Below are 26,182 nucleotides of genomic sequence, written 5' to 3'. Positions count from 1 at the left end.
ACTTCAACGTCTCTGATTCTTTCTATAAACACACTTTTAGTTATTGTTTACAAATTGTAACCATTCCACAACAATCCATTCAAGACTATGCACTATTTTCATGTTGTGTTAAAACTTAGAATACCATTCCTATACCGTTTGGGTTAAAATTCCCATCATTATCAATCCTTGTGAACACAAATCCAAGCCACATTTTATTTTATGATCTCTGAGAATGTATGTACAAAATACTAGGAATAAGTGAAGTGAGCGGATGTGAAGCTCCACGTAATTTCTCATTTTTTCTCGGATCGATGATATCGCTTCATTATTTTCTTCACATTTTGCAGATAGAATTGTTTTGTATGAGGATGTACTGGCATATCGAATATTATGGGAGAGTTCTGAAAAGTAAAACTTTAATAATAGCACACAGATAATTGCAATAATTAGACTATTTCAAAAAGTTTCGGTGCTCAAAGCCACCTCTCATGATTACCTTTAAATAATTTTCCCACCATGAGTACATTTTTTCACTCTTTGTATTTGTACACTACTGTATTTGTGGTTATTTAAAGAGCACAAGAAAGGAGAGACCTTTTCTTCCTTCTTTCATCTTTCAATCAACTTTCTTTCAACATTAGAAAGTCTACAGATATCATGGCACTGTCAAAGACGGCATATCACGAAATTGACGTTGTTCGGAACTCTTTGGGAAACAATAATGTTAATGGTGTAGATCAGATCATGAGAACGAACATGTTCACGCTAAATCCCTCTAATCGTCATGGAAACCGGCGTGAGAAACGGCCTTCCTGCACGAATTTCCCTACGAGGCACCTCACAACGCACTACCCTTGCACGCGTATCGCGTGTGTGGACGAGCGGACGGTAATAAATGGGGTTTTCCAGGTAGCCTATTCAAAAATCATTGAAAAGGATGCTGGGAGAACCGGCACGTGCGCAGACGGTGGTGTTTTAAGGCGCCTCGTAGTAAAATTTGTAGACGAGCGACGTTTCTGAGAGCGTTTTTCAGCACGATTAGGGTGAATTAAATTTGACCACGCTCGTACACTCGTAATCCACATCTTTTCATCTCAGAGTATGCCTTTTCCTGGTGAAATCTTAACATTGTCATTGAATTTCCCTTAAGAGAAAATTAAGTACCGCAAAGTACATTGGAAAATCATCTTTGCACTGAGGAATTCCGAAAAAAGAAGAATATCCACGACTCACAGTTAGTTCCAGGTTTTCATTACATATACAACAGTTTATAAACTTTGTGTAACCATCAGAAGTACACCCGTAACCTGAAAAAGAATATTTTTTTCCAGAATCATGTATCTTTAACTAGCATTTTACCTTCATGAATATGCGAGAAAACGTGATATTTGGGTTTGATTCGCTTGCATACGGAATTCAGCAACTCCACACAACCCATTCGTTGCCCATCAAGCATCTGATCACCATGTCCTGAATGGATATTGATTGCCATAAAAGATGGAAGTATAAAATTGCTGTCAGGAGCCCAGATACTTGTCTTAAACCCGTGTTTAAATGTAGGATGTCTATCAATAATCTGTTTGTGGGCAGTGATTATAGATTCCAACACTCAAAGTAGTATTATGGAGCAAAGACAGAGGCTAAAAAGTTAGGAAGAAGTGGATAGTTTTGTTTCTTTCTGGAAGACTTCATTTTTAGATTAGCCTCCCTGAGGGTCCCCAGTTACAGGGGGAGTTACGTTATTTCCTCATTCCAATCTAAATCCAAGTACATGGCTTTATGCAATAATAAAAATAATAAGTGAAAATCTGTTGACAATAACGACGACTTGATATGATTAATGTATTTAAAGAAGTCTGTGAACAGTTAGAGGCGGATGTAGCGCAGTCAGTTAGAGGTTCCACCACCTGCACGATCGATCGGAGGTTCGAATCCGCCCTAGTGCTCACCAAGCCCTTCTTAATCCCGGGGTCGACATAAATTGCTACCAGACCTGTCTGGGAGGATAAAAATACTGACTAGACACATCTGTAGCCCCCGCAAGTCATTGTGGAGACCAATACACACTCCAAAACCCCAACGATTACGAATTACAGTAAAACGCGTTGCCGCCTCCGAAGTGGATTGATAGGCCAGTGAGTTAGACACAGGATCTAAAAACTCTCGGAAAAAAGGCGAAAGCGTTGAGAATGCAACTTGGGGCGTTCTCCGGCGAAAACGCTCGTCTTGTTATAGATATGGTTACCGAAATTAGACAACTCGATATTATTGCAGGAATAGCGTTTGTCTCTCGAACACTACGTCCACATCTGTCTTTATTCATCTTGTTGAGCCGATATCATCAAAGCGTCTTGAATTATTTTCAAACTAGCTAACATAACATCTGAATATCAATATCTTATCTCTTCCCAGAACTTCTTAATTGTGTTTATCGTCTACAAGCGGAGTGATGAACGTCAGACACCTTATCCTTTATCCTTTATGAAAAATTTGTTTGTGTTGCCTGATAACTAAAGTTTTCAACACAAATTCGATCAGAATTATTTGTGTAAAAACAAGCAAAAAGTCTTGAGGATATAAGGCTAGATTAAATTCTAACATTAATCCGAATATAATGGTTCTGAAAAACCTAGAAATTTCGTTACCTTCCTTCCAACGCTGTTCTACTTCCAGAAGATTCTAGATTTCTTCACAATCGAAAGGGATCGACAAAGTAAGAAAATACATGGTTTTTTTAACAACTAAGTTGTGCTAATCATGCCAAGATTCAAGCGAGGTCGAAGATTTACATTAAAGGCATCACCCCACGAATCTGAGGTGATACGGGTTTCACGTGGAGTATTCGTATACGGGATCGTAGATTAAAGAGAGGGAGGTGACTCCGTCTATTTCTTCCTAACTCCCGAAAAAAAAAAACGGAGCGGAAGATACGGCACGTGCACAAGGCGGGCGCGCTCCAATCGAACTCGTTGTAGAAAATAGCGCGCCAGAACGCTCGAAGCCGTATCTTCCGGGCTTTACGGCAATTAGGAAGAAATGAACGGAATCACCCCTCGCTCCTTAATCTACGATCCTGTATACGAATACTCCACCTGAAATCCGTACCACCTCAAATTCGTGGGGTGATGCCTTTAAAAAAAGGTTTTTAGAATATACTGCTGAGTTACATTCTAAATATTTAAAAGAAGGTAATCGCAAAGGTTTACTAAGTTAAAAGATGAAGATTAGGTGCTAGAACTTTACAGGAAACTACTGCTATATTTTCTATATATTTAAAAGGTTTGAGTGGGCGCGTAAAACAAGAAATGTGCTGTCAAATTCGCAGAGATTTTGCTACTCACCGAGTGGAGGTGAATGAGTGAGAAGTACATCTACACCGGCCGGTATGTTGTTCCATTTGTCGAGCAACGGTTGCCCTCTGGATAAGTTGAAAGCCCAGTTATCTACACGAGGTTGCCTAAACATTAGTTGATATATGTTTATTTCAGAAAAACAGGATTGAATTAAATTATATACATATATTTAAAAAGAAATGAAATAGTTTTCCAACAATTTATAAACTTCGTACAAAAGTATTACTTTATTGTTATAAAACAATGGATATAAAATAAATAATGAGATAAGAAATTCCTTTTGGTTAAATCTAATACATGTAACCGAAGAGGATGCAAAAAATATGCAATTCTGTTTAAAAATGGCAACAATTTTAGAAAAAAAATGCAACTTCAGGTTTACTGGAAATAAAAAGCATAAAGTCAGTGGCGAATGAATCCGCTTGGGATGCGACAACGCGTTTTACTGGAATTCGTAATCGTTGAGGTTTCGGAACGCGTATCGACCTATCCAATCAGTTGCGGGGGCCAGCCTATGTGTCAACATCAGTGTTTTTATCCTCCCAGACAAATCTGGTACCAATTTATCGACCCCGGAGGGATGGAATACTTGGTTTGCACCAGGGCGGGTTCGAACCATCGACCGTGTAGCTACAACTCACCTCTAACCGACTGCGGGACACCCGCCCTATTTATTGCAAATAGGGTGTACAAAAGTTTGGGAATTACTGAATCCCTATATTGTTAACGTTATTTTTTCACTTTTCTATAACTCTTCTGCCATGTTCTACACTTTCTTAGCAAGTTTTTGTTCTACATATGAGTAAAGAAGAAAACTTTGTGAATTTGAAAAATTTAAAACAAAAGAAATTCCAAATGTGTAAGAGCTAATTATCAAAATCGTTTTGTTGGTCGGATACAAAGAAGAAAAAAGTTCTTGTCCGTTATAATGTTCATCGAAGTACATACCTTCATCCATTGTTAGAATTTCCTAACGTTTGGAGAAATGGGAAAGTTATCGTTATAAATCGGAATGGAAAGTAGTCAGGAAAGTTTGAAAATTCCTAGAAGTCGACCAAAAAGAAAACTACCGAAAGAATTCACATCAAGATTGTTAGAGAAGATGGTAGTAGTGCACATTTAACCAGTCAATTATTTCCGGATGTCTTCCAAAACCCTGTAATGACGTCAATGTGTTGGCTGATTGTTTGGTCAGAACACTTTCTGAGAAATCTTCGGAATCCGTGAAAACCAGGACATGACGTGAGTAGTATTTACAATAAGTCGAACTTAAATTGAACGTAACACATGTGCCCTCCAATGATTTATCGAAGTTTACGTTGTTCGGAACTGATGGATAGAGTTCAAGAAATTCTAAGTAATATTACTTGAATGAACATTACAACGGACAACGACTTTTTTCTTCTTTGTTCCCGAAAAAACGGTTTTGACAAGTAGCTCTTACACATTTCGAGCAAATTTTGAGCTTTTTACGCTTACATGCAACAAAAAAAATTGTTAAGGAAGTTTAGAACATGGGAAAAGAGCGGCGATATAAGGCAAAAATAACGTTGCAAGAACTAAAAAATTTCTAAACTTTTTTTCCGCACTATTTTTAATAAATCTAAAATGCATATTCTTTTTTTTCTGGCAATTATCGTCTTTCTTAAACGGAAACATATTCTTCTTTGCATCCTCTCCGATTATATGTATTAGATTCATCCGAAGGGCGTTGAAGAATCGGAACGAAATTCCGAAGAGAAGAAAGATTTTGCTAAACTTTTCTTCGCTACTGTCATGTAAATATAACCTTTAACATATTTGTTTTCCGTTGTTTGCTTTTTTTTTATTATTTATCCCAAGTACGAAGTTCCAAAGTAATATCATAAGGAAAAGACAGAGGAGCAAAAGACGGATCGTTTAGCCCATAAATAGACGATCCACTTATAGATCAGGATCTTTTGAGGACAAATGGGTCCTCTGAAACTTCTCAACAAGGAGGGGAGGCCAACGCAAATGAAAACGTATTACATTATGTAATAATCATGAATTTAAATCTGTTAACATTAAATAGCAAACAAAGAAGAAACGATGACAAGAAAGACCAAGAGTGTAATGTCATAATTTATTATCCAAGTTTAAAAATCGATATTCCCATCAAAATGCGGAATATCTACAGTATCCCGGTTTCAATCTCGAATCGATTAATTTAAGGATTTAAGGATGTTCGCGGTCACATTTACGGGAAGCACGAAATACTATATGCTCACCATGGAGTACCGTATATGATAATTCCGAACAGCTCAATCACTGAATCTTCGAGGTAGATCGCGTTAGTGAGAAGTGATTTTGGTGAAGTCACTTTTGATGAGGCTAAGGATGCTTGTAAGGCTTGTTTCAGTGCAATTTCCTTCGCTTCAACCTCACGATCTGAACGATCCAAGAACAATAATCAGGAAGTGTCGTACGTTGGATGAATGATTCCGAACAACTTGTTTACAATCACCTACTTGAAGCTTTCAGGAATGAGTCGTCAAAGGTGCACTCGTGATTCCCGGCGATAACAACTTTGTATGCGTGTTTCAGTTGACCTTAACAACTATATAATAAACAACTTATAACGACTTAATCGAATAACGTCCGAAAGACAAATTTAATATTTGTTGACATTCTGGAATTTTTAAACACCGCGCAAAATAATGGAATAATAATGCAAATGAGGAAAATGTATTATATATCCGCACAACACAAAAAAGCGAAAGAAAAGGAAAGTATCCTTTTTGCAAGATGTACGTGCATAATTTCAAAAGTAATGTATCCGATCTTGGATTTTCCTGGATCAAGATCTCTTGACGTATTCACCAATTTCACACTTCAGATGAAAAACATTCTTCTGGCACATCGGAGAAATTTTGTTTTAGAGATTTTTCGGTGGAATTTAGAATTTCTCATGAAAATTTCAAATTTTGATCACATTTCTCATTTCTCATTCTCTGAGAGAGTCAATCCTCAATTTTCCTTTCCTCGACATAACTTAATTAACCTAATTTTCATTACTTCGGGACCAACTGAAAAACGTTGATCTATCTCAGAGAATGCGTTCCGATCAATATTTTTGTGCGTTTTTTCATGTAAAGCGAACACAAACTCTTAAGTTCTTTTTTCTTCCTCTTCTTTCCTTTTTCTCTTCTTCTTCTTTTCTTTTCTTTTCGTAAGATTTTCTCTTTTAGGCATCGCACGTGTTTGAAAGTTAATTATGGCTATTTACGGCGACTTCAACGTAACATGTTAGTGGTTGTGCAGTGTGAAAAAGGACATAATATGGAATACGATGATTAGCTCATTAAGGGGTCCCATCCAGCGAAAATAAGGCGAGATGTTGCTAGGAATGACCTAGAGATGGATGTACTAGGTGGGAATGAATTTTTTTTTTTTTTTTTTTTTTTTTTTTTTTTTTTTTATTTTTTTATTATTATTATTATTATTATTATTATTATTATTATTATTATTATTATTATTATTATTATTATTATTATTATTATTATTATTATTATTATTATTATTATTATTATTAGTATTAGTATTATTATTATTTTTTTTTATTATTAATTATTACTCCTAAGAAAGGGACAAAGCAATGCGTCTGAAGGGATCATATTATTATTATTATTATTATTATTATTATTATTATTATTATTATTATTATTATTATTATTATTATTATTATTATTATTATTAATATTATTATTATTATTATTATTATTATTATTATTATTATTATTATTATTATTATTATTATTATTATTATTATTATTATTATTATTATTATTATTATTATTATTATTATTATTATTATTATTATTATTATTATTATTATTATTATTATTATTATTATTATTATTATTATTATTATTATTATTATTATTATTATTATTATTATTATTATATATTATTATTATATTATATTATATTACTATTATTATTATTATTATTATTATTATTATTATATTATTATTATTATTATTATTATTATTATTATTATTATTATTATTATTATTATTATTATTATTATTATTATTATTATTATTATTATTATTATTATTATTATTATTATTATTATTATTATTATTATTATTATTATTATTATTATTATTATTATTATTATTATTATTATTATTATTATTATTATTATTATTATTATTATTATTATTATTATTATTATTATTATTATTATTATTATTATTATTATTATTATTATTATTATTATTATTATTATTATTATTATTATTATTATTATTATTATTATTATTATTATTATTATTATTATTATTATTACGATATCGCGACCATTCTTAGGCGCAAAAACACAGCACTTTCAGCAAGTCTTAAACTCTTCGCTGTAAGAACCTCATCATCCTTATCGATTAAGTACATACGATACAATAATTGGCATATTACAAGCTATCTCTTTTTTGAAAAAGGAACAGATCATAAAACAAAAAGTGAGCGATCATCTACGTGATCCTCTCATTTTTCTGGAAATTGCGCAGAGATACTGCCGCTTGATGCAACAACCAGGGAAAACGACCGACAACACTAATAAAAAACAAACAAAACAAAAGCAAACAAAACAACAGGCGACAAAATTTTGTATCACAAAGTAATGTAATTATTATTGTTCTTATTTATTATTATTATTACTATTATTATTAAATTAACTCGTAACACTTGTATTTATTATCGCTGAGAAATCATTAAAATATTTGCCTCAATCACTAAGTTTGTTGGAGCGCAGAGAGAAGATGCCGCAGGCGCGTCGCAGCCGCTCGGGTGAACATAGTTAATTTCAAGTTTAGCAGTTTCCGCAATCTAACTAGTTAGGAGCTTTTAGTTGTAGTTCAAAGTGCTGTATGTGAGACATTTTTATTTTGTAAAACATGAGATATTCCTAGTTTATATTTTCCTTATTCCTATTTTAATACTCTTTTTACTTTTTTTTAATAATTAATTATCTAATCTCTTGATGCTAATTTCTTCGAATTTTCGCTGTTTCAACATTTGGCCCCGTTTCTGTGCTTTAAAGACATCACCCCACGATTCTGGGGTGGTACGGATTTCAGGTGGAGTATTCGTATACGGAATCGTAGATTATGGAGAGGGGGGTGATTCCGTCCATTTCTTCCTAATTGCCGTAAAAAAACAGCCCGGAAGATACGACTTCGAGCGTTCCAGTGCGCTATTTTCTACAACGAGTTCGATTGGAGCGCGCCAGTCTTGTGCACGCGCCCCATCTTCCGGCCCGTTTTTTTACGGCAATTAGGAAGAAATGGACAGAATCTCACCCTTCTCCATAATCTACTATGCCGTATACGAATACTCCACCTAGAATTCGTACCACCCCAGATTCGATTTGAGATTGGGATGATGCCTTTAGTACCCCTTCCGATATCCCATTTGATCCTATTTTCTTGGGTTATCGCCACCTCATCTAACTTTTTTTTTGGAAGCAATCGAAAAAATTGGATTATTTATGAGATGTGCTAAGATGTAAAGAAAATATTGCTAGCAGAAAAGCACCCTTACCAAGACTTTTGTTGAAATATTGTACTTCCTTCGGTAAACCACAACTGGTGAAATCCCCGGCGACGAGCAATACGTCACCTGGTGGAACTCGTGATGGATCTATTTTCAATCCATGAGTACAACCTATGCATACGAATCGAATGTGATCTGGTTTTACGGGAGTGTCAAGTTTCATCTGAAAATTACAAACGTGAAGGTGGTCCGTAATGGAAATCGCCCGCAGGATCCGCTTACCTGGCGAACAGGTTTCACTGGTCGTTTTTCTTTCAACATTTCCCAGGCCAGTGTTGGATCGGAAGTGTATTGATGAGGAGTGATCTGAATTCCTCTGTGCTATCATATATCTTGGACGAGAAGTCATTAATATTGTGTGATATTTATTGTTTTCGCTAATTTCTACCTGGATCCTCTATCTACTCCTACAGTATACTACAGTATCCTATAGTGCTGGTGCTGAAAACTTAATGCTAAACAACTCACGGGTGTTCTGACTTCGCCGTCATTCTGTAAAATTAATACATTTAATAGCACTAACAATACACTATGACTGTTCTTAACGTCAACTTTGGTTGTTTAGGGGGCGCCCTTTGGGGAATTGAGCAAACAAAACTGTGCTCACGTTTGCTTTAGGTCCGACGGCAACCGATTCTTTTCTCATGCTCAGCTGTTTTGCGCGATGACGTTCGTTATCACGAAATGAGGACTGTTGACTTAATATGGAGGATGTGCCGAAGAAGTTAGTAGAGTTGGAGAACATATTTTGCTGAAAATTCACAAATAAGTGCATATAGGTTTTTTTTCGAGAAGAAAAACTCCACAGAGTTTCGGACGGGAAAAGCAATGGTTATGTACGAGAGATGAGATTTTTCTGGAAGTCATAAGCAAAAATAAAAATCACCAAGGCAAATCATAAGCAGAAAAGGTATAAATTGATAATTTCGGACTGAATTTTGTATAAATGTGTATAAATGTAAATCTGAACTACTGTTGTTTTCTAGAAAAGAAATCATATCATCGTCAATACATAACGATTTACACGACAAAAACCGATTTATATTTGCTTTATTAGTTTCAAATGATTTCTGGAAGTCTGGAAGGCGTTCTAGGAAGTGATGTCCCTGGACCCTACCCTTAAAGGCATCACCCCACGAATCTGAGGTGGTGCAGATTTCAGGTGGAGTATTCGTATACGGGATGGGAGACTACGGAGAGGGGGTGATTCTGTCCATTTCTTCCTAATTGCCGTAAAAAAGCCCGAAAGAACGGCTTCAGGCGTTTCGGCGCACTATTTTCTACAGGAGTTCGACTGGAGCGCGCCAGCCTTGGGGGCGCCGCATCTTCTGGGCCGTTTTTTACGGCAATTAGAAGGAATGGACGGAATCACCCCCCCCGAGTCATCCTGTAACGAACCCCAATGCACATAATTATGGAAGCACTTAAAAAAGATGGAGAATCTGGTATAGTTTAGGCTGCTATAAAAAGAGTAGTGCTTTTTTTTGTTGGGAAATGTGAAGAAAGGTGAAGAGAAAAGAAAAAGTGAAAAGACTGAAAAAAGTCGCAGGATGATTCGCTCCCATGTATGACTCGTTTAGACCTAATCTTGTAAATCTTCAGAGAAAGAAAATGCGACATATGGACCCAGAGATAATCACATTTTCTCAAAAAAAAGCATGGAGTATTTGAAATTCGAGAAAAATTTGAATATTCGTTCGAATGAATAATTTGAGCAGAACGTTATATGATATGAAATGATTAAAGGCATCACCCCACGAATCTGAAGTGATACGGATTTCAGGTGGAGTATTCGTATACGGGATCGTAGATTAAAGAGAGGGGGGTGATTCTGTCCATTTCTTGCTAATTGCCGTAAAAAACGGCCCGGAAGATACGGCTTCGAGCGTTCCGGCGCGCTATTTTCTACAAGGAGTTCGATTGAAGCGCGCCAGCCGTGTGCACACGCCGCATCTTCCGGACCGTTTTTTTATCGTCAATTAGCAAGAAATGGACGGAATCACCCCCTTCTCCATAATCTACTATGTCGTAGTAGTCCACATGAAATCCGTATCACCTCAGATTCGTGGGGTGATGCCTTTAAAGAGAAAAACACACTCATCTCTATCTTCATAGAGAACATATTGGGATAAAAATGAAACGATATGACAGATGTGCTATGAGATTGGAAAATATCGGCGGGACCTTAAGATAGATATTTTTGCTATGCCATGTGGTTTGTGTGGCTAATGGTTATTGCTATAGAACTACCGCCATCCTCATCAAGGCGAAAAATAAACGTTCACTGTCTCAGCATAAAATATTGACACTAGGAATTTACATCAATCAATTGGATCCAGAATTTATTTTCCTGTTAGGACCTCTTGATCTATTAGTGCCTGCATATTGTTAATTATTTTCCAGTTCATATAACTATCAATTCAAGAATTTTATGTGTAAACAAAAAAAAATTGTCCAATGTCTATGCACCTGAGGTCCACTATACATAGAAACCACATGAGAAAGCATCAGCTCCCTTAAAAAAGAAGAATGAAAAGGGAAGCGTTAGTAAGTGTAGACACCTATTTTAAGAGAATTTCAAAAATTCATAGATTTTAAATTGTTCTCAAGAGCTAAAATTGAATCATAAAGATGTTCATGGAAGTACAGATATCCGAGAAATTTCCTCCCATTAAGAATACTGTACTTTTAACGGCTCTGTTAATTAAACGAGCCACCGAAAGTTTGCTCCTAATTCCAATACTCTGTTCAGTGAAGATTTTATGAATTCAAACAGCTACAAAAAAAAATCGGATACAAAATACTATCTAGGTATCAGTACTGTACAACAATGTGTAAAATATAAAATATAATATGATGCGTACAATTGTACTGTACAATAAATTACCAATTTTCAATTTCGAAAAAAAGCAAGAAAAAGCGAAAAGTTCTTTTTTTTGAGAACATATTGTTGATTTTCTCAAATATAATTTTTGATTCTTCTCTTCTCTAGTAATTCCTAGAAGTCGAAAAAGCTGTGACAGTATATTTTCAATTTTTCATAGCTGTTGAACATGAAAAAGGAGCCGCAACGAATTGTTGATGAAATCTTTTCCGAAAAAGAAGAAAAATACCGAATTTTTCAGAACAATGAACAAAGTGGCGAAATCTTTAGCGAGTTGTCACCTGTTTCTCGCACAGCCGAGAGCTAATGGGCATTTTAATAAAACATTAACGAAGAAGTTAATAACCGCTTAAATCACAAAATTCCTCTCCGTTTTTCTTTTCTTTTATGTATGAGGTTTTTACGCGGTGTACGGTGCTACTGTAATTCATATTTGCTTATTTTCTTTGATAAATCCCCTGCATGAAAAATATCGAATAATCGCTCAATCGACTGCATTCGGCGACGACATTCGACGACTGCATTTTTTTCGGGGAAGTCGACTTTTCGAATATTTTCGAGAGTTCATAAAAATCTGGAATCTCATGATTAATTATCTCATAATTATAATTAATTGATTAACTAATAATTTGTTCTCAAGTGCTAAAATTCAGTAAATTGACTGAACAGATGGGTGAGTTGATAAATTGATTGATAAGGCGAATCAGAATTTCGTTGTGAATAGATTCAGATTATTTGAAAAAACTAAAAAGCTGACTTCTAAGCATTTTCAGATCATTATCACATTTTCCAAAAATCCTCAAACTGGGAGAAGGAGAAAATTCCACCTTAGCGAGGCAATGGTTGAAAATGGTTCGTTAAAGTTTTTTTTTTCATTTCAGTTTGAGCAATAACGGTTTCTCTCCCGTAATTGTTTTTTTTTAATTAATTTGATTTTTCTCTTAGTTATTTTTATCTTTTTTTTCTTCGAGTGATGAAAAGAAAATATTTTGAACCGATCCAATGCATGATGCTCTTCCATAGTAATGTGCTTCACATTTCAAATTCCACAAATATTCAGAGAAGCGGATTTGAGCAGAAGAAAAAACGGTTGTATACAGGCAGTAGATGTGTCAGGAGAAGAAGTTCGCCGGTGGTGTTGTGTGTGTATGTGCGTGTGTGTGTGCGTTTGTGTGGAATTCACCTTCAAAACAATACGATCAAACAGATTAGTATGGATGGATTAGCAGCTGATTCACATTGGTACATGCAATATATCATTCGTAAGTCATTCTATACAATAAACTCCTAGCAGCCACGGCGAATAAACAATCGAAGTCAGGGATTTCAAAAGAAATGAAAACTACTGGAACAGCGGACTAGAATCGGCCAGGAAGAAACACGGCTCGCTAAAGACATATCGACAGAAAAATGCTAAAGAGAACAAAAAAAGGAGGAAAAATGAGGAGAAAAACGAAAAAGGAAGAGGGAGAGAAAAATTAGTATTAGAGATGAAACACTCAGTATTTAGATGCGAGACCTCCTTACTGTGATGATGGAGCCTGTGGCGCGCCAATTCACTTCGGATGCGCCAATCCGTTTTACTACAGTTCGTACACGTCGAGGTTTCGGAGGGATGAGGGACACAGTTGGCACTGGGTCGGTTTCGAACCATCAACCGTACAGTCGTAGAGGATCTCTTACCGATTGCGCCAACACTGTGATGATTAACGATGATGGATTTTCAACAAGTCGAAACGTTCGGCTAAAGCCGGACATCAGACTTCTTCTGGTGCACGCTTCGCCTGTCTTCACTGATCAGTAGAAATTAAATGTTGTGGCTTTTCGGAAAATTGGATTGGCATTTTTTCTAACGACGCTTCTTTCGTTCTTTGGTATTAGAAATCTAAGCATTCTCGAAATGATCATGAATTAAAGCGGTTATTTCATGGTTCTCTTCCCAAAGGCATCAGTACTACATTTGGAGAGTATTCAAACTTGATTTTACACCTACATGTATTCTTTCCATACTGTAGAAATTTGGAAACATAATTTTGGAAATTTGGAAACAATAAAAAATAATTCAAAGCATGAGTTTTTTCTTTTCCTTCTCCTCAACAATTAAAGGATAAAAGACAAAGTCACTGGCATCGATCAATCCGTTCGGGACGCGCACCACATTCACTTTAATTCAGAATCGTTTTAGGTTTACGAACATATAACTGGCCTATACAACGACTTGCGGGGGCTAGCCGATGTGTCAAGTCTGTGTTTTTATCCTCCCGGATAAGTCTGGTACCAATTTATCGACTCCGGAGGGATGAAGGGCTTGGTGAGCACTGGGGCGGATTCGAACCCTCGACCGTGTGGCTACAATGGACCTCTAACCGACAGCGCCACATCCTCCCCTTCGCCAACAATTATCGCAGAATAGTGTGCTCGCATGAAATGACATGAGCGTCATCGTCGTACTGACAGAGATAAGGTTCCAAGTCAGACCATGTAAACTGTTAGCTGCTTAAGCAGCTCGTTTCATTCTTGTTGCAAACCCCTTAAGGGCATCACCCCACGAATCTGAGGTGGTACGGATTTCAGGTGGAATATTTGTATACGGTATAGTAGATTGTGAAGAGAGGGTGATTCCGACCATTTCTTCCTAATTGCCGTATAAAACGGCAAGGAGAAACGGCTTCGAGCATTCCGGCGCGCTATTTTCTACGAGTTCGATTGGAGCACGCCAGTCTTGTGGACGAGCCGCGTCTTCCGGACCGTTTTTTACGGCAATTAGGAAGAAATGAACGGAGTCACCCTCTCTCCATAATCTACTATGCCGTATACGAATACTTCACCTGAAATCCGTTATAACTCAGATTCGTGGGGTGATGCCTTTAAGAAAGGATGTTGGCAACTCGATGAGGTAAACGTACGGTAGGAATAGACGTACGGTTGTGTACATAGGGCTGAAACTCAACGGAGTAGCTTTCAATACCATGAAATGAATCACAAGGTTTCGTTTACTTCTTGATTAATTCAGTTGGAGTTATTGTGCGGTACTACCGCACCGCAACGTATCAATTCAACGCAGTGAGACCGGTATAAGCCATTTTCCCGTCTTGATGCGCCGGCACACAATTCGACGCTTTGTAACGTAACCTTCCTGCTTTCTTGAATTTCGTCACATTTTTTCTTTTTTCGTTTCACACACAAACGTGACAGAATAAGTCTGCTATTACATAGCGTGATGACTGTGTCATCAGTCTCCTCTCAGTAGGTCACGCCACGAAAGACAGTTCGATTATCGTTGGATTACGATTTTTAAAAGTGCGACTTTTATCTGCTAAGTAGATTTTTTTTATATGCGGCATTGGGAGAAAGGAGAATTGGCGGGGAGTGCCTAAAAAGTGATCGTAGAGGCTACCTTAGTAGGTTTTCTTTTGGGATCCGAGCTTTCCGTTGATACGACGATTTTCAAAAATATTTCACGGTGTACCTCCATATAAACGAATTTTGAACAACTTTTTAGTTGCTGGGCTTCCAGACGGGGATTAAGGAACCATTACGAAAATTTTTTGACTAAAAGTGATAATCCTTGCGGGTTGTCCATTGACGTAGTTACTAAATCAACCAGCTTTGTTTGGTGGTTCAGGGAAAAGTGTAAAGGACAAAGTGTCAAACGTTAATGGATCACCTCAGGATGTGCCACCACGTTCATTTCAATTCAGGATCAGTTTGAGGTTTACGAACGCGTGTCAGGGATTTACAATGATTTGCGTGGGCTAGCCGATGTATCAAATCAGTTTTTTTTTGTCGACTACGGAGGGTGAAAAGTTCTGTTGACACAAGGACGGTTTCGAACCATCGACAGTTCATTCCGCGCAAAACCTCTTACCGACTGCGCTATATCCATATTTACTCGCTCACACCTCAAAAAACATATTTAGGCAGCTACTACAAGCACTTTTTGGGGTGTGCCTCTGTCCGTACCCTCTCCACAACTACCTTTTCCCCTGCTAATGCAATGGGCTAGGAATACACCTATTATCCCTAATAGCTTCAATTTAATTTTTCAATAAACTTAATTCTTAGAAAATTTTCAATAGTTTTAGTAGAAAAATTTTAATAGTGAGCGCAAACCGGCTCCACATTATCTCCAGCGACGTGCTCACTGTAAAAATCTGCACTGTTGTCAAACTGCTCATTGCTTTCTAGGGTGGTGGAAGAAGTGTAAAATCCAAGTGTGGGCCCAGATCACAGGCCAACTCTGACCTGAGATTCGCCAAGAGTTCCCGAAATCGACAGGTGTGCATCGCTTGCAGCGGTGAACGTTGACAGCTTGCCCGAGAGAAAAAGGTAGAGAATTTTCCAGAAAACCTATGTCATTTCAAGTGGGAGGTGTGAGATTTACAATGTAAGTACAAGATGTAAGGAAGTGTAATGGACCAAGTTATGACAGAATTTAGGATCTCTACGCCGGCGAACTGGGCAGCTGTCGATTGTCACAGGATCGAGACGAAATCGAAGTAGAGCATAGTAAGTGCAGGAGAAAAAGAAACCCTCGAGGAATAATAATCAAGGATTTGGAAGAAAATTTTCCGAAAGTTTTTCTATCTTTTGTTCTTGCTAGGTTTTTTCCCCTTAAAGCAGAAATTTCTGCACAAAAGTTCTTAAAACACTCTCTCGTGAAAATGCTTGAATTTCTAAACTTTGAAGAAAAAATCAAAGTGATCTTCGCGCTCATGGAAAGAAGAACGAGAAGAGTTGATCGGAAAAAGCTGTGAAAGTTGCTGAGGCGGTGTGATCGAAGAAATGAGTAGCATTACAACATCGTAGGGGGAACGCATTTGTCACAGAGCCACGCTCTCATTATCTCCGAAATACCGCATTCGTGACCTGAAGATGAGTTGAATGAAGCTGAAGCAATGAGCCAGGAATGGAACTAGAATGAGGTGGTGGACAGGAAGAAAAAACAATCCTAATAACTTTTTGATTGATTTTTTTGAGCTGTAGCCGTTGAAGCCTGGAAAATTCAAAGTCATTAGTGATTTGTCCTCTCAAGCGCCTCATCACCCATCGAAACGGTTGGCAAACTCAGACAGCAACACATTGGCTAGTGCTTACCTCATTAGCTAGGCTTAGATAGTAGATCAAAACCCGCATAGGTCTTGATCTCGTCTTGATCTCGTCTCGAGAAAATCAATTAAAAACTACGTTTCAACATGTCGAAATTCTCTAAGATTCGAAAAAAAAAACTAGCTACAATAACGGAAAATTAATCGCGTATTGAATTCAACATCTAGAATTTACATATACAATTACAGTAATACAGAAAAAAACGAAAATATCGTAGCGCCGCTCAATTTTCGCTACGTGAACACTGGTATATGATGTGTAAGTAGCAACAAGTTGTTAGTACAAGCCCTGACTGACGCCCACTGTTCCGATATTTTCGCATCGATGATGAATGTTTCTGACAAATGTGATGATTGATTCAACGGTGCCGTTTCTCTGTGTCTGATTTACGAGTTATAGAATGTTAGTGGGCTATCCGAAAATCTATTCTTATCTCAGAGAAAACCAACTACTTTTCTTCTGATTTTCCTGGAAAACTGGAGAGCAACAGTCTGTTGTGGCTTAGCAAAAAGATGAAGAACAATTCTCGCTCTACGTTTTGACACATTTATGTTTTCTGGTGAGAAGTAATGGATTCATGAAATCCATACATATCTGGATCCCGTGAAACACTATCCTAAACCTTCTTGGGTTGAAAATCATGGCAAATTTGACTTAGATCTACTGAAGTTAAAAATAAATAGAGTTTCTTTTTGCAAATTTCAAGCATAAAGTCTTATTATTATGTTGTTTAGAGTCTGGATAGTTTCATCGTTGTTATTTTGCAAATGGTCAGGTGATGAAAAAGGAGCTGTGATGGTATCCATAGATTTTTCGGAAATATTCCCCTTACCAGACTTCCAAGAGCTATGTAGGGTTTTTTTTCTAGCACAAGTCTGACAGATTTACAGGTAAGTTCCATTAATAAAACAAAAAATATTGTAGAAGAACATAAAACAACAGAAAGAAAGTAATAAAATTAGTACGGCAGCGTTTCTTGAAGTTATTAAATGTCTGAAATCTCATTAACGATGGAGCAGAACAGATTTTCTGGAGGTGCATACGATTTATTATCCCGCGCATGAGTGGAGATATACTTTAAGATAATGAAGAATAACGATGGAGCACTAATCGACCATGTGTACAGCCGTATGCACCTTCGATCCAGCAGGCAACTAACAGGTCAGATTTATATGAAGCGTAAAGCGTAATTTTCCTCAAAAAAAAATTATTCATGTGCACCAATGGTGCGCACTAAAACAAAAAAAGGAAAACATATTTTGTCCGATCCTGAAGAGAAAAAAACCATTAAAAATCTATAGTCAATTTACTTCAAATGAAAAAATGTGGTATACTGGCTAAATGGCTTCCAACTTCACTTATTTTATTTTATCTGAAAAATTGCGATCCAGTGCGAAAGAGCTTGTTTTGTTAATCAAAATACAAAATAAGTATTGTGTATCCACTTTCGTCTATGAAAGCAAACAGAAATAGAAACTTCACGGAGAGAAGAACTGCAGTAATCGCTGCAGGGGCGATGCTCGGAAGTGCATTTTCTAGGATTTAGTCAATGAATCCAAATGCTAAAATAAAGGCAACGTTCCAGAGCCTCCTTATGCAAAATATTTGTCACCGGCTAGAGATAAATACTGTAGAAATGGAACTATGCGCTAATTTCTCTTCTGAACGTGCTGCTTTCAGCGACAATCGCTGTACTGGCGCTGTGAGCTGAGTTGATTTGCTGATGCAAGTTCGATGGAATGATAATTGTTTGCAGGTCCTAAGCACTTCCAGTTCCAGCAATAGAAGAAAAACGTAACGTAGGGACCTTTTTTTCCACAGCGTGATACAATTACCATGAAGATATTTTTAATGGATAGCTACATAGGTATCCAACCCAGGCCCATTTATCCTCCAAAGTGCGGAATCCAAACGGAAAAACCACTGCGGTGAGAAAACGTAACCGATCAATTTCTATATTGATCTCTTCGATTCCGTCTTCATCATCTCATGGATGTCGGAGACATCATTCCAGAAGGACTTCTTCGATGATACGATACGATCTCGATGAAGAATCATACCTTAATCGTCCCCGATAGGATAACGAAATCTGAACATCTGAAGGAACTGTCCTTAAGAGTACCTGGATATGGCTAATCAACTGTTGGTATGGAAAGTTCTTAAGACTCGAAAGAAAGACTAAGGAAGGTCCGCATGACATCGACAAATTTCGCACAATATACTTACTGATCTTAAACTTAAGTAAAAGAGGAGATTCGAAGTTCACTCCGAAATGAACGATCGAAGATCAGAGACGTTGCTGCATGTGCTTATGGTAGTAAAATTGGGTGGCTGGGACACATTATGGGTCTCAACGACAAGTGTTGGACAAGAGCTGCGGGCGACTGGATACCAGGCGATATCAAACACACTGCAGGTTCATCGCCGACCAGGTTGTCAGACGTTTTCACGGAATCTAAGGAAAAAAAAGATATAGTGCTCTTCGCGGCAGAGTGGAGACAGACAGATGAACTGAACTCTTAGATAAGTTCTGCTAGGTAGGCTGCGTGCTGAAGAATAACGGCGGTTACAGGAGTAATATGCAGCATGGATGCGCTAAGGAATGTTCTGCATTCAGGTCCTTAACAAAATGCTTGTGCTCGACTTCAACTGCTATCGTAGTCAACCCACGAGTCTACCTAGTTGTTATTCGCCCTATAATGATGCATGGAGACTTTTGCTACGCCATCTACAGTGATGGTGAAAGTCGACTGGGCGGAAAGAAAGCTGCTTTGACGGCTTTTTCGCCACTTTCCCTTTGGTGTATACTACAATGAAGATCTTAACGCGGAAATCGATGTGTTATACCGGCGGATGACACGAGGAAGATGTCAACATCTTGCACAACCATAGAAACTAGCTACAGGAAATTGCCTTCACTCCTTTGGTCATATATTAAAGAGACCAGCAGATCGTCTGTTTAAGAAGTTGTGAGGAGCTTGTCGGGTTCGAGCTGAAAGAAGCCACCTGGCCGAAAATGGAAGTTTTGGACTGAAGTGGTGAACGAGGACCTGAAGACACTCGACGTGGATATGCAGTTCAGACGAGGCGTAAAGTTTCGCAGGTTATAGAATAGCGACGAATGGATTGAAGGCAGCATACCACGAATCTGAGGTGGTACGGATTTCAGGTGGAGTATCCGTATACGGGGTCGTAGATTATGGAGACCGGGGGTGGTTCCGCTCATCTCTTCCTGCATCACTGCAAACAGCCGCCTCCAGAATGCTGTTTTGTACGGCGTCATCTGTTGCGGCGCGCCACCTTTGCACGCGTAGCGTCCGTTACTGCTTATCGGGGCATTTTCGACGAATCACAGGGCGGAGGCGGCGCAAGGGGTGCAGCGTTGCAATAGATGGCATCGTACAAAACAGAATTCTGGAGGCTGTTTTTTGCAGTGATGCAGGGAGAGATGAGCGGAACCACCCCCGTCTCCATAATCTACGACCCCGTACACGGATACTCCACCTGAAATCCGCACCACCTCAGATTCGTGGCATGCTGCCTTTGATTCTGCGCAAAATCTCGCAGAAGATCGACGAGGTTGGGCAAAGCTTGCTCAAGGATGGCACACCTCGGCAAAGACGCAGGTAATCGCGTCAGGCAATGACAGTCAAGTACGTGAGTCATGCGTTAGTATTCAGCGCTATTCTTATGAATTCAAAACGAAGAATTAACTGTATAGCTGTACCCTTCATCTTGTTACTCTTGTTGAAATGCACTATTTAAAATGGTTCTGCTTCAAAGATACAATGCAGAACCTGACACTGATGTTCCTACACACCACAAGAGCTGTGTTAAACGGATCTTCTTGAGACTTGACGAAACGTTTCATTCCCTCCTTTTGTTACAAGCGCGGTCGTTGTTTTCCCGAACTTTTTTAAAAAATAAACATTCTGCACTTTTCCATCTGTTTCAATCATATTTCTATCCTGACTGTTAGTGGAGTTTAGGTGGATATCTCTGCTACCGTCTTTGCATTTTCGCTACCGTTTTCATACTTCTTACATCATCTCAGTTTCTTCAAAATCAAATTCTCGCCTAGTTCCAGGTCCAGATATTTTTTAGAAGTCCATAAGTTTCAGAAGGTGCGAGTTTTTGAGTGCACTAGTCATCTCAGGACGGGTCTGTTAGCTAGGGCAAGAAATTCTCCGACACTAAGGGAAGACTTTCACCTCCGCTTGTACCATGAGACCCAACACTAGGCTTAGGATTCCCAATGTTGGACAGATAGTCCCGTTCGATTTGATCCTTCCAGGCTGTGAAGAAGAGGATTTCGACGGATCTTCAGCTTATAATAGAAGATTGTAACAACCTCTCGCCCGGCTCAAAATTAGGAACACATATTTGTAGTCCATTCAACATGTATAAAAATAGAAACTAAGTAAAGTTTGATTTACTGACCTTATGACTTTAAATTTCAAAAAGTGAACAGCAAATCGGTGAAAAAAGGCTTAGAGAATGTAGGGCGTGGCAGAAATTCAACGTTAGCGGTCGGATAGCACCAAAGCAAACTTTATTTCATAAACACCGTCAAAGAGCGCTCACTTTACAAGGTTAGCGGCACTCACCTCAACGGATATTTTACGGCGTTCTTTTTTCTTCTGCGAACCGGAAGAACCCCTCCGGACAAGCGCCTCCGACTCGGTTATCAAGTACAGCGAAGGTCCTAAATAATATGATGCAAATATACGTTTCTAAGCACTTCAAATTTTAAATCCTATAATAGTCGAAATAAATCTTTGAGAGTTTCAGTGTTCCGATGTGGCGAATGATGATCTCGGCGGGTATGGTATGACAAAGAAGTGAACAACTTTAAAATTTAAAAACATTGACTATAAATTGGCTATAGTTCGACCTCCAGGAGCTTGTCATCACTTCCCAATAGTCGCAGCAGTTGGATTACAGAAAAAAAACGGTTCCATTAAATGAGGTAAATAATGCCAAAGTAAATAATACTCCAGCTCAATAGATTTTGTTACTAACATTGTTCAGTTTAAATGAAAAGAAAAAGTAGTGAAAGGTAAGATGCTTTCAAGCTTTTAAATTAAAAATTTTGTCGGTACCGGTTCATGAATACAAGACAAAAGTGGTATTGGTATAAAACATTTTCAATCCGAGAAAGCACTCCGTTTTCCGGATATGTTCCTATGGTTAAAATTTTTTACAACTTTAAATAATAGAGTTTCTTGCGATTCTTCAAAAAAAAATCCCGATCTACGGGAGAAAATTATCTTCGCCGCGTTTGCAAACAAGCGACATTCAATGAGGTTCTCTAAGCAAAACGACGAATGAATAGGCTGCTAGGAGAACCGGCATATGTTCAGCTGTGTCTCGTCATAAGGTGCCTCGTAGGAAAATTCGAACACGAAGACCATTTCCGAATCCGTCTTCTTAGGACGATTAAGGGGAGTCAAGCATGATTATGCTCAAATTCGTAATCTACAACATTGACCGTACTTCTCTTTCCGGAGAGATCCAAACGTTACCAACGTTTGTGACATGCTGCCTTTGAGCACAACATCTATATGGGAGATGAATCTCGTGAAAAATTGTTTAAATTTCTACGAGTTTACCTATTTTTTCGGGACCATGATTAAAACTTTGAAATTTCTTATAAAGATAAATAAAATAAAGAGTCTTGGGGGCTGGAATTCCGTAGATTATGGAATAGCGACTGATGGATGGATTCCATGCGGACATCAGCTGAGGATCGAACAGGATAAGCTCGAATATGCTTATAAAGAGCTGTATTGTTTTATAGTTTTTTCTCCTGTAGAAAGAATATCGGCGGGTTCTTCCTTTTTTCTCGTCCCATTCCCATACATACATTTTATATTCTATACGTGTATTATATCTATATATTGTATATAGAAATTGAGCACTACACAGAAATGGTTATGAACGAGTTTCCATAGAAATCCAGGTTACCTGTCTGTACTTTGAAAGCAGCTAAAACAGCAAAAAAAAAACCTATGAAAGCTACCGCGTAGGTGTGAGAAAAAAAATGAAGTTGACTTACTTCTGCCCTCGCTACCGCGTGGTTCTTCTTCTGATCCCCTAGATCCATCTGAACGTTTTCTTCCATAGAAATTCTGAAAATTGTGGATAAAAAAATGGCCAATTTTTGTAATAAATAAAGAAAAGCATGTTTTTTTTTAAATTTATTATGTCTTTATGTCTTTATCTCTACAGAAATGCAATCCTCAAAAGCAGCACACCACCAAATTAAGGATGTTTGGATCTGTCCAGGAAAACATAGGGTTAAGGGTGGAAATTAGCTCAACGTCTCTTAATCGTTCAGAAGAAAAACGGGAGAACGACCTTTTTGGAACTTTTTTTTCCTACAAGGCGCCTTAGAATGCTTGAAGAAAAATGTACACGCGCCGTCCCCGCGAGCTGGCGGAGGATAACCATTCAGGTTCCCCAGCCGCCTATTCAAGTTGAACCAGTGGACAGGCTGCTGAGGATGCAGGTGCTTAGACGAAGGTAGCGTTCTAACGTGCTTCGTAGGAGAAAAATGCGAAAATGCCATTTCCCGCGCATATTTTCCAGAACGGTTAAGGGCTGGCGGAGGATAACCATTCAGGTTCCCCAGCCGCCTATTCAAGATGAACCAGTGGACAGGCTGCTGAGGATGCAGGTGCTTAGACGAAGGTAGCGTTCTAACGTGCTTCGTAGGAGAAAAATGCGAAAATGCCATTTCTCGCGCATATTTTCCAGAACGGTTAAGGGGAATTGGGAGCTCATAATTGTAATCGACACCCCTAACCATGCCTTTTCTGGAAAAATCCCGACATTGTTATGATATGCTGAATTTATTGAATAATTAGTACATGGAGCTTCCACAGAAATTTCTGTCTTAACGCGATTCGCTCGCAGCTGCAGCGGTTTTAGTCCAGGTGGTTTGAGTCATAAGAGGGTTGTTTAAATGATTGAAGCAATGGGACAAAATTTTTGGTGAGGACCATACTTGTATTTAATGAGTTAATTAACAATTTTCTGTGTGCAAAGGGAATTCTCAGTAACCTAGAGCTTAATAAATGCAATAAAATAGCGAAAAGAATGGATTCCAATTTGGTTTGTGGAAAACTTTTAAATCAAAACCGAACTACAAAAGAAGGCGACTAACTTGATTCTCATCAGCATGGTAGGAACCGACAAAGGATGACCTGGAAATAATCAATGCCAGAAACAGATTGTGGAATAACACGGCAAGAAGAACATGATGAAGACCAAACACACAACAACCATGTGAAAAATCATCACGCAATTTGTAAAGTGAAACTTCTGAAAAGTTTCATAGTGATTGTGAGCTAGAAATAAGTCTTTGGAGTACGAATTTGTTGGCAAATTTTTAGTGACCTCTGTCAAATTTGATCCTGAATGGAAAGAAATTAATTAAGAGCGCAGACATGCAGCTGGTAACTTCGCGCGTGGGGGAAATGTTTTCAGGTCTTTGCAAATTTCTTGTATAACTGCTCATAGTACATATGCAAGTGCTGAAAAAAAAACTGGAATTAAGTTATAGCTTTCTTCTTCTATTCATAATACGTGGTAAAAGTCCCTTGAAATGAGGTATTAGTGTTTGCGACGGTAATTCACAATTTTGGCATCGAAAGTGATATTTGTCCAAACGACTGCGGGGCGCGTTTTCCGATTCGAGCACGATTGAGGGGCGAGGGAGTGCAAGTGTTAAAGGCATCAGCCCACGAATTTGAGGTGGTACGGATATCAGGTGGAGTATTCGTGTACGGGATCCTAGATCAAGGAGAGGGGTGATTCCGTCCATTTCTTCCTATTTGCGTAAAAAAACGGCTCGGAAAATACGGCCTCTAGCGTTCTGGCGCGCGACTTTCTACAATGAATTCGATTGGAGCGCGCCAACCGTATGCACACGCCGCATATTCCAGGCCGTTTTTTACGCCAATTAGCAAGAAATGGACGGAATCACCCACTTCTCCACAATCTACAATCCCGTATACGAATACTCCACCTGAAATCCGTATTACCTCAGATTCGTGGGGTGATGCCTATAAGCGTAGAAGGCACGTCTGAGTAGTGCTGCGAATGTGACGCGGTCGCCGGGGAAAACATAAGTTCTTGCGACTTTCCCCTTTTGGTTCCCGAAGATTTTACGGAAACAACTGTGCCAAAATTTTCGCTTCAATAAAGATCAAAAAGCGGTATTCGTTCACTTCCAATGACATGGTGTCCTGCAAAAAAAAAAAATCGGAAATTCCCGACAGTTCATCAAAGACCTTACATTTTATTTTATTTTTCAAATGCAATGTGTAATCTTGTACGATTGATCACTAAAAACACAGGCAAAAAACGACTTGACATGGGGTTCATCTCGGAAATTTAGGAGTCAACCATCCGAAAAGTCCTTGCCTCCCGAAAAGTGGTTTCTCTGAACCACTTTTCGGGAGACAAGGAAGAATTGTTGGGACATATTACTATTTTCTAAAAATTATATCTTTTGTAACAATTTTAATATTTACTCGAAAACACCACAAAACAACACCAAACTTGTCGCCATGTGTTTGATTTCGTCTCCAGCTTAGTTTTCGTGAGGAGTATAAACATCACCGTAGAATTTTGTTTTTTTTTGCTTTGTAGTCGTCGGTTTTCGTGATTTCTTGCTGATAACAGAAGAAAATCCGAATTCTATTCAAACTAACAAAAAAGAAGAAGAAGAGGATAGAATATACGGTAATCCCATGCAGTAATCTAAGGACTAAGAACATACCGTCGGCTTATTGAATCCTTCAACAGCGCAGGACTTAGCATGATTACTTTGATTCCTGAAAAATATAAAAGTTGTAATTGTTCCATGAAGAAAAAAAAACGGTTGTAGAAAACAAGAGAATTGTGTAATAATTTAGAAGAAACAAAACTTGACAATCGTGAAAAAATCGTGGAAAAAAAATGAAATTTGTGATCGAATGACAACAGAAAAAAAAACTGATTTGATCAGCTGAACAGCTGGATGATACGCCACTCATCTACCAGAATCATTGTAATTAATGACGATGTTGATCGTATTCTTTGCCGAAGATCAATGAAAACCTACATACACGTTGAACACATGAGGTTGAGGAGCTACAGAACATAAAATATAGCAACAGAAAGCACTTATAGGAGAGTGATCGGTTTTAAACTGCAACGGATGAGTTCCTGGACGATGGAAGAAGTTGCACTATTGGGATGAGTCGCATTCTGCTCTGAGAATTCGTGCTAA

General features: G+C 38.0%; 3 protein-coding genes across 6 annotated transcripts; 2 read left to right on the top strand and 1 right to left on the bottom strand.

Annotated features, from left to right (window-relative positions):
• Positions 1–275: 275 nt before the first annotated feature.
• Positions 276–25,731, bottom strand: RB195_020345 (uncharacterized protein; the record flags this gene model as incomplete). Of its 4 annotated transcripts, XM_064188600.1 has the most annotated exons (9): positions 276–383; positions 1,216–1,289; positions 1,342–1,452; positions 3,324–3,439; positions 5,585–5,744; positions 5,825–5,905; positions 8,898–9,072; positions 9,132–9,215; positions 9,517–9,654. In XM_064188600.1, 9 exons carry the CDS (start codon positions 9,652–9,654, stop codon positions 276–278), a joined length of 1,047 nt encoding a protein of 348 aa, XP_064044484.1. The 4 variants fall into 4 exon arrangements, with proteins under 4 accessions (XP_064044484.1, XP_064044486.1, XP_064044481.1 ...); XM_064188601.1 differs by lacking the exons at positions 276–383; positions 1,216–1,289; positions 1,342–1,452; ... (1 more) ...; positions 5,585–5,744; positions 5,825–5,905 and adding exons at positions 9,378–9,401; positions 21,510–21,607; positions 22,961–23,033; positions 24,071–24,110; positions 25,691–25,731 and having other exon boundaries at positions 8,839–9,072; positions 9,517–9,660; XM_064188603.1 differs by lacking the exons at positions 8,898–9,072; positions 9,132–9,215; positions 9,517–9,654 and adding an exon at positions 6,177–6,216.
• On the top strand, positions 6,571–7,670 carry RB195_020347 (uncharacterized protein; the record flags this gene model as incomplete). Its single annotated transcript, XM_064188605.1, has 2 exons — positions 6,571–6,601; positions 6,964–7,670. 2 exons carry the CDS (start codon positions 6,571–6,573, stop codon positions 7,668–7,670), a joined length of 738 nt encoding a protein of 245 aa, XP_064044485.1.
• Positions 13,304–13,597, top strand: RB195_020346 (uncharacterized protein; the record flags this gene model as incomplete). The annotated part of the gene is made up of 1 exon (XM_064188604.1): positions 13,304–13,597. One exon carries the CDS (start codon positions 13,304–13,306, stop codon positions 13,595–13,597), a length of 294 nt encoding a protein of 97 aa, XP_064044483.1.
• Positions 25,732–26,182: the final 451 nt, after the last annotated feature.

Source organism: Necator americanus, chromosome II (assembly GCF_031761385.1).
Source record: "Necator americanus strain Aroian chromosome II, whole genome shotgun sequence".
Taxonomy (NCBI): Eukaryota; Metazoa; Nematoda; class Chromadorea; order Rhabditida; family Ancylostomatidae; genus Necator; species Necator americanus.
Note: the sequence above shows the minus strand (reverse complement) of the source record. Positions and strands in the feature narration are given on the sequence as shown.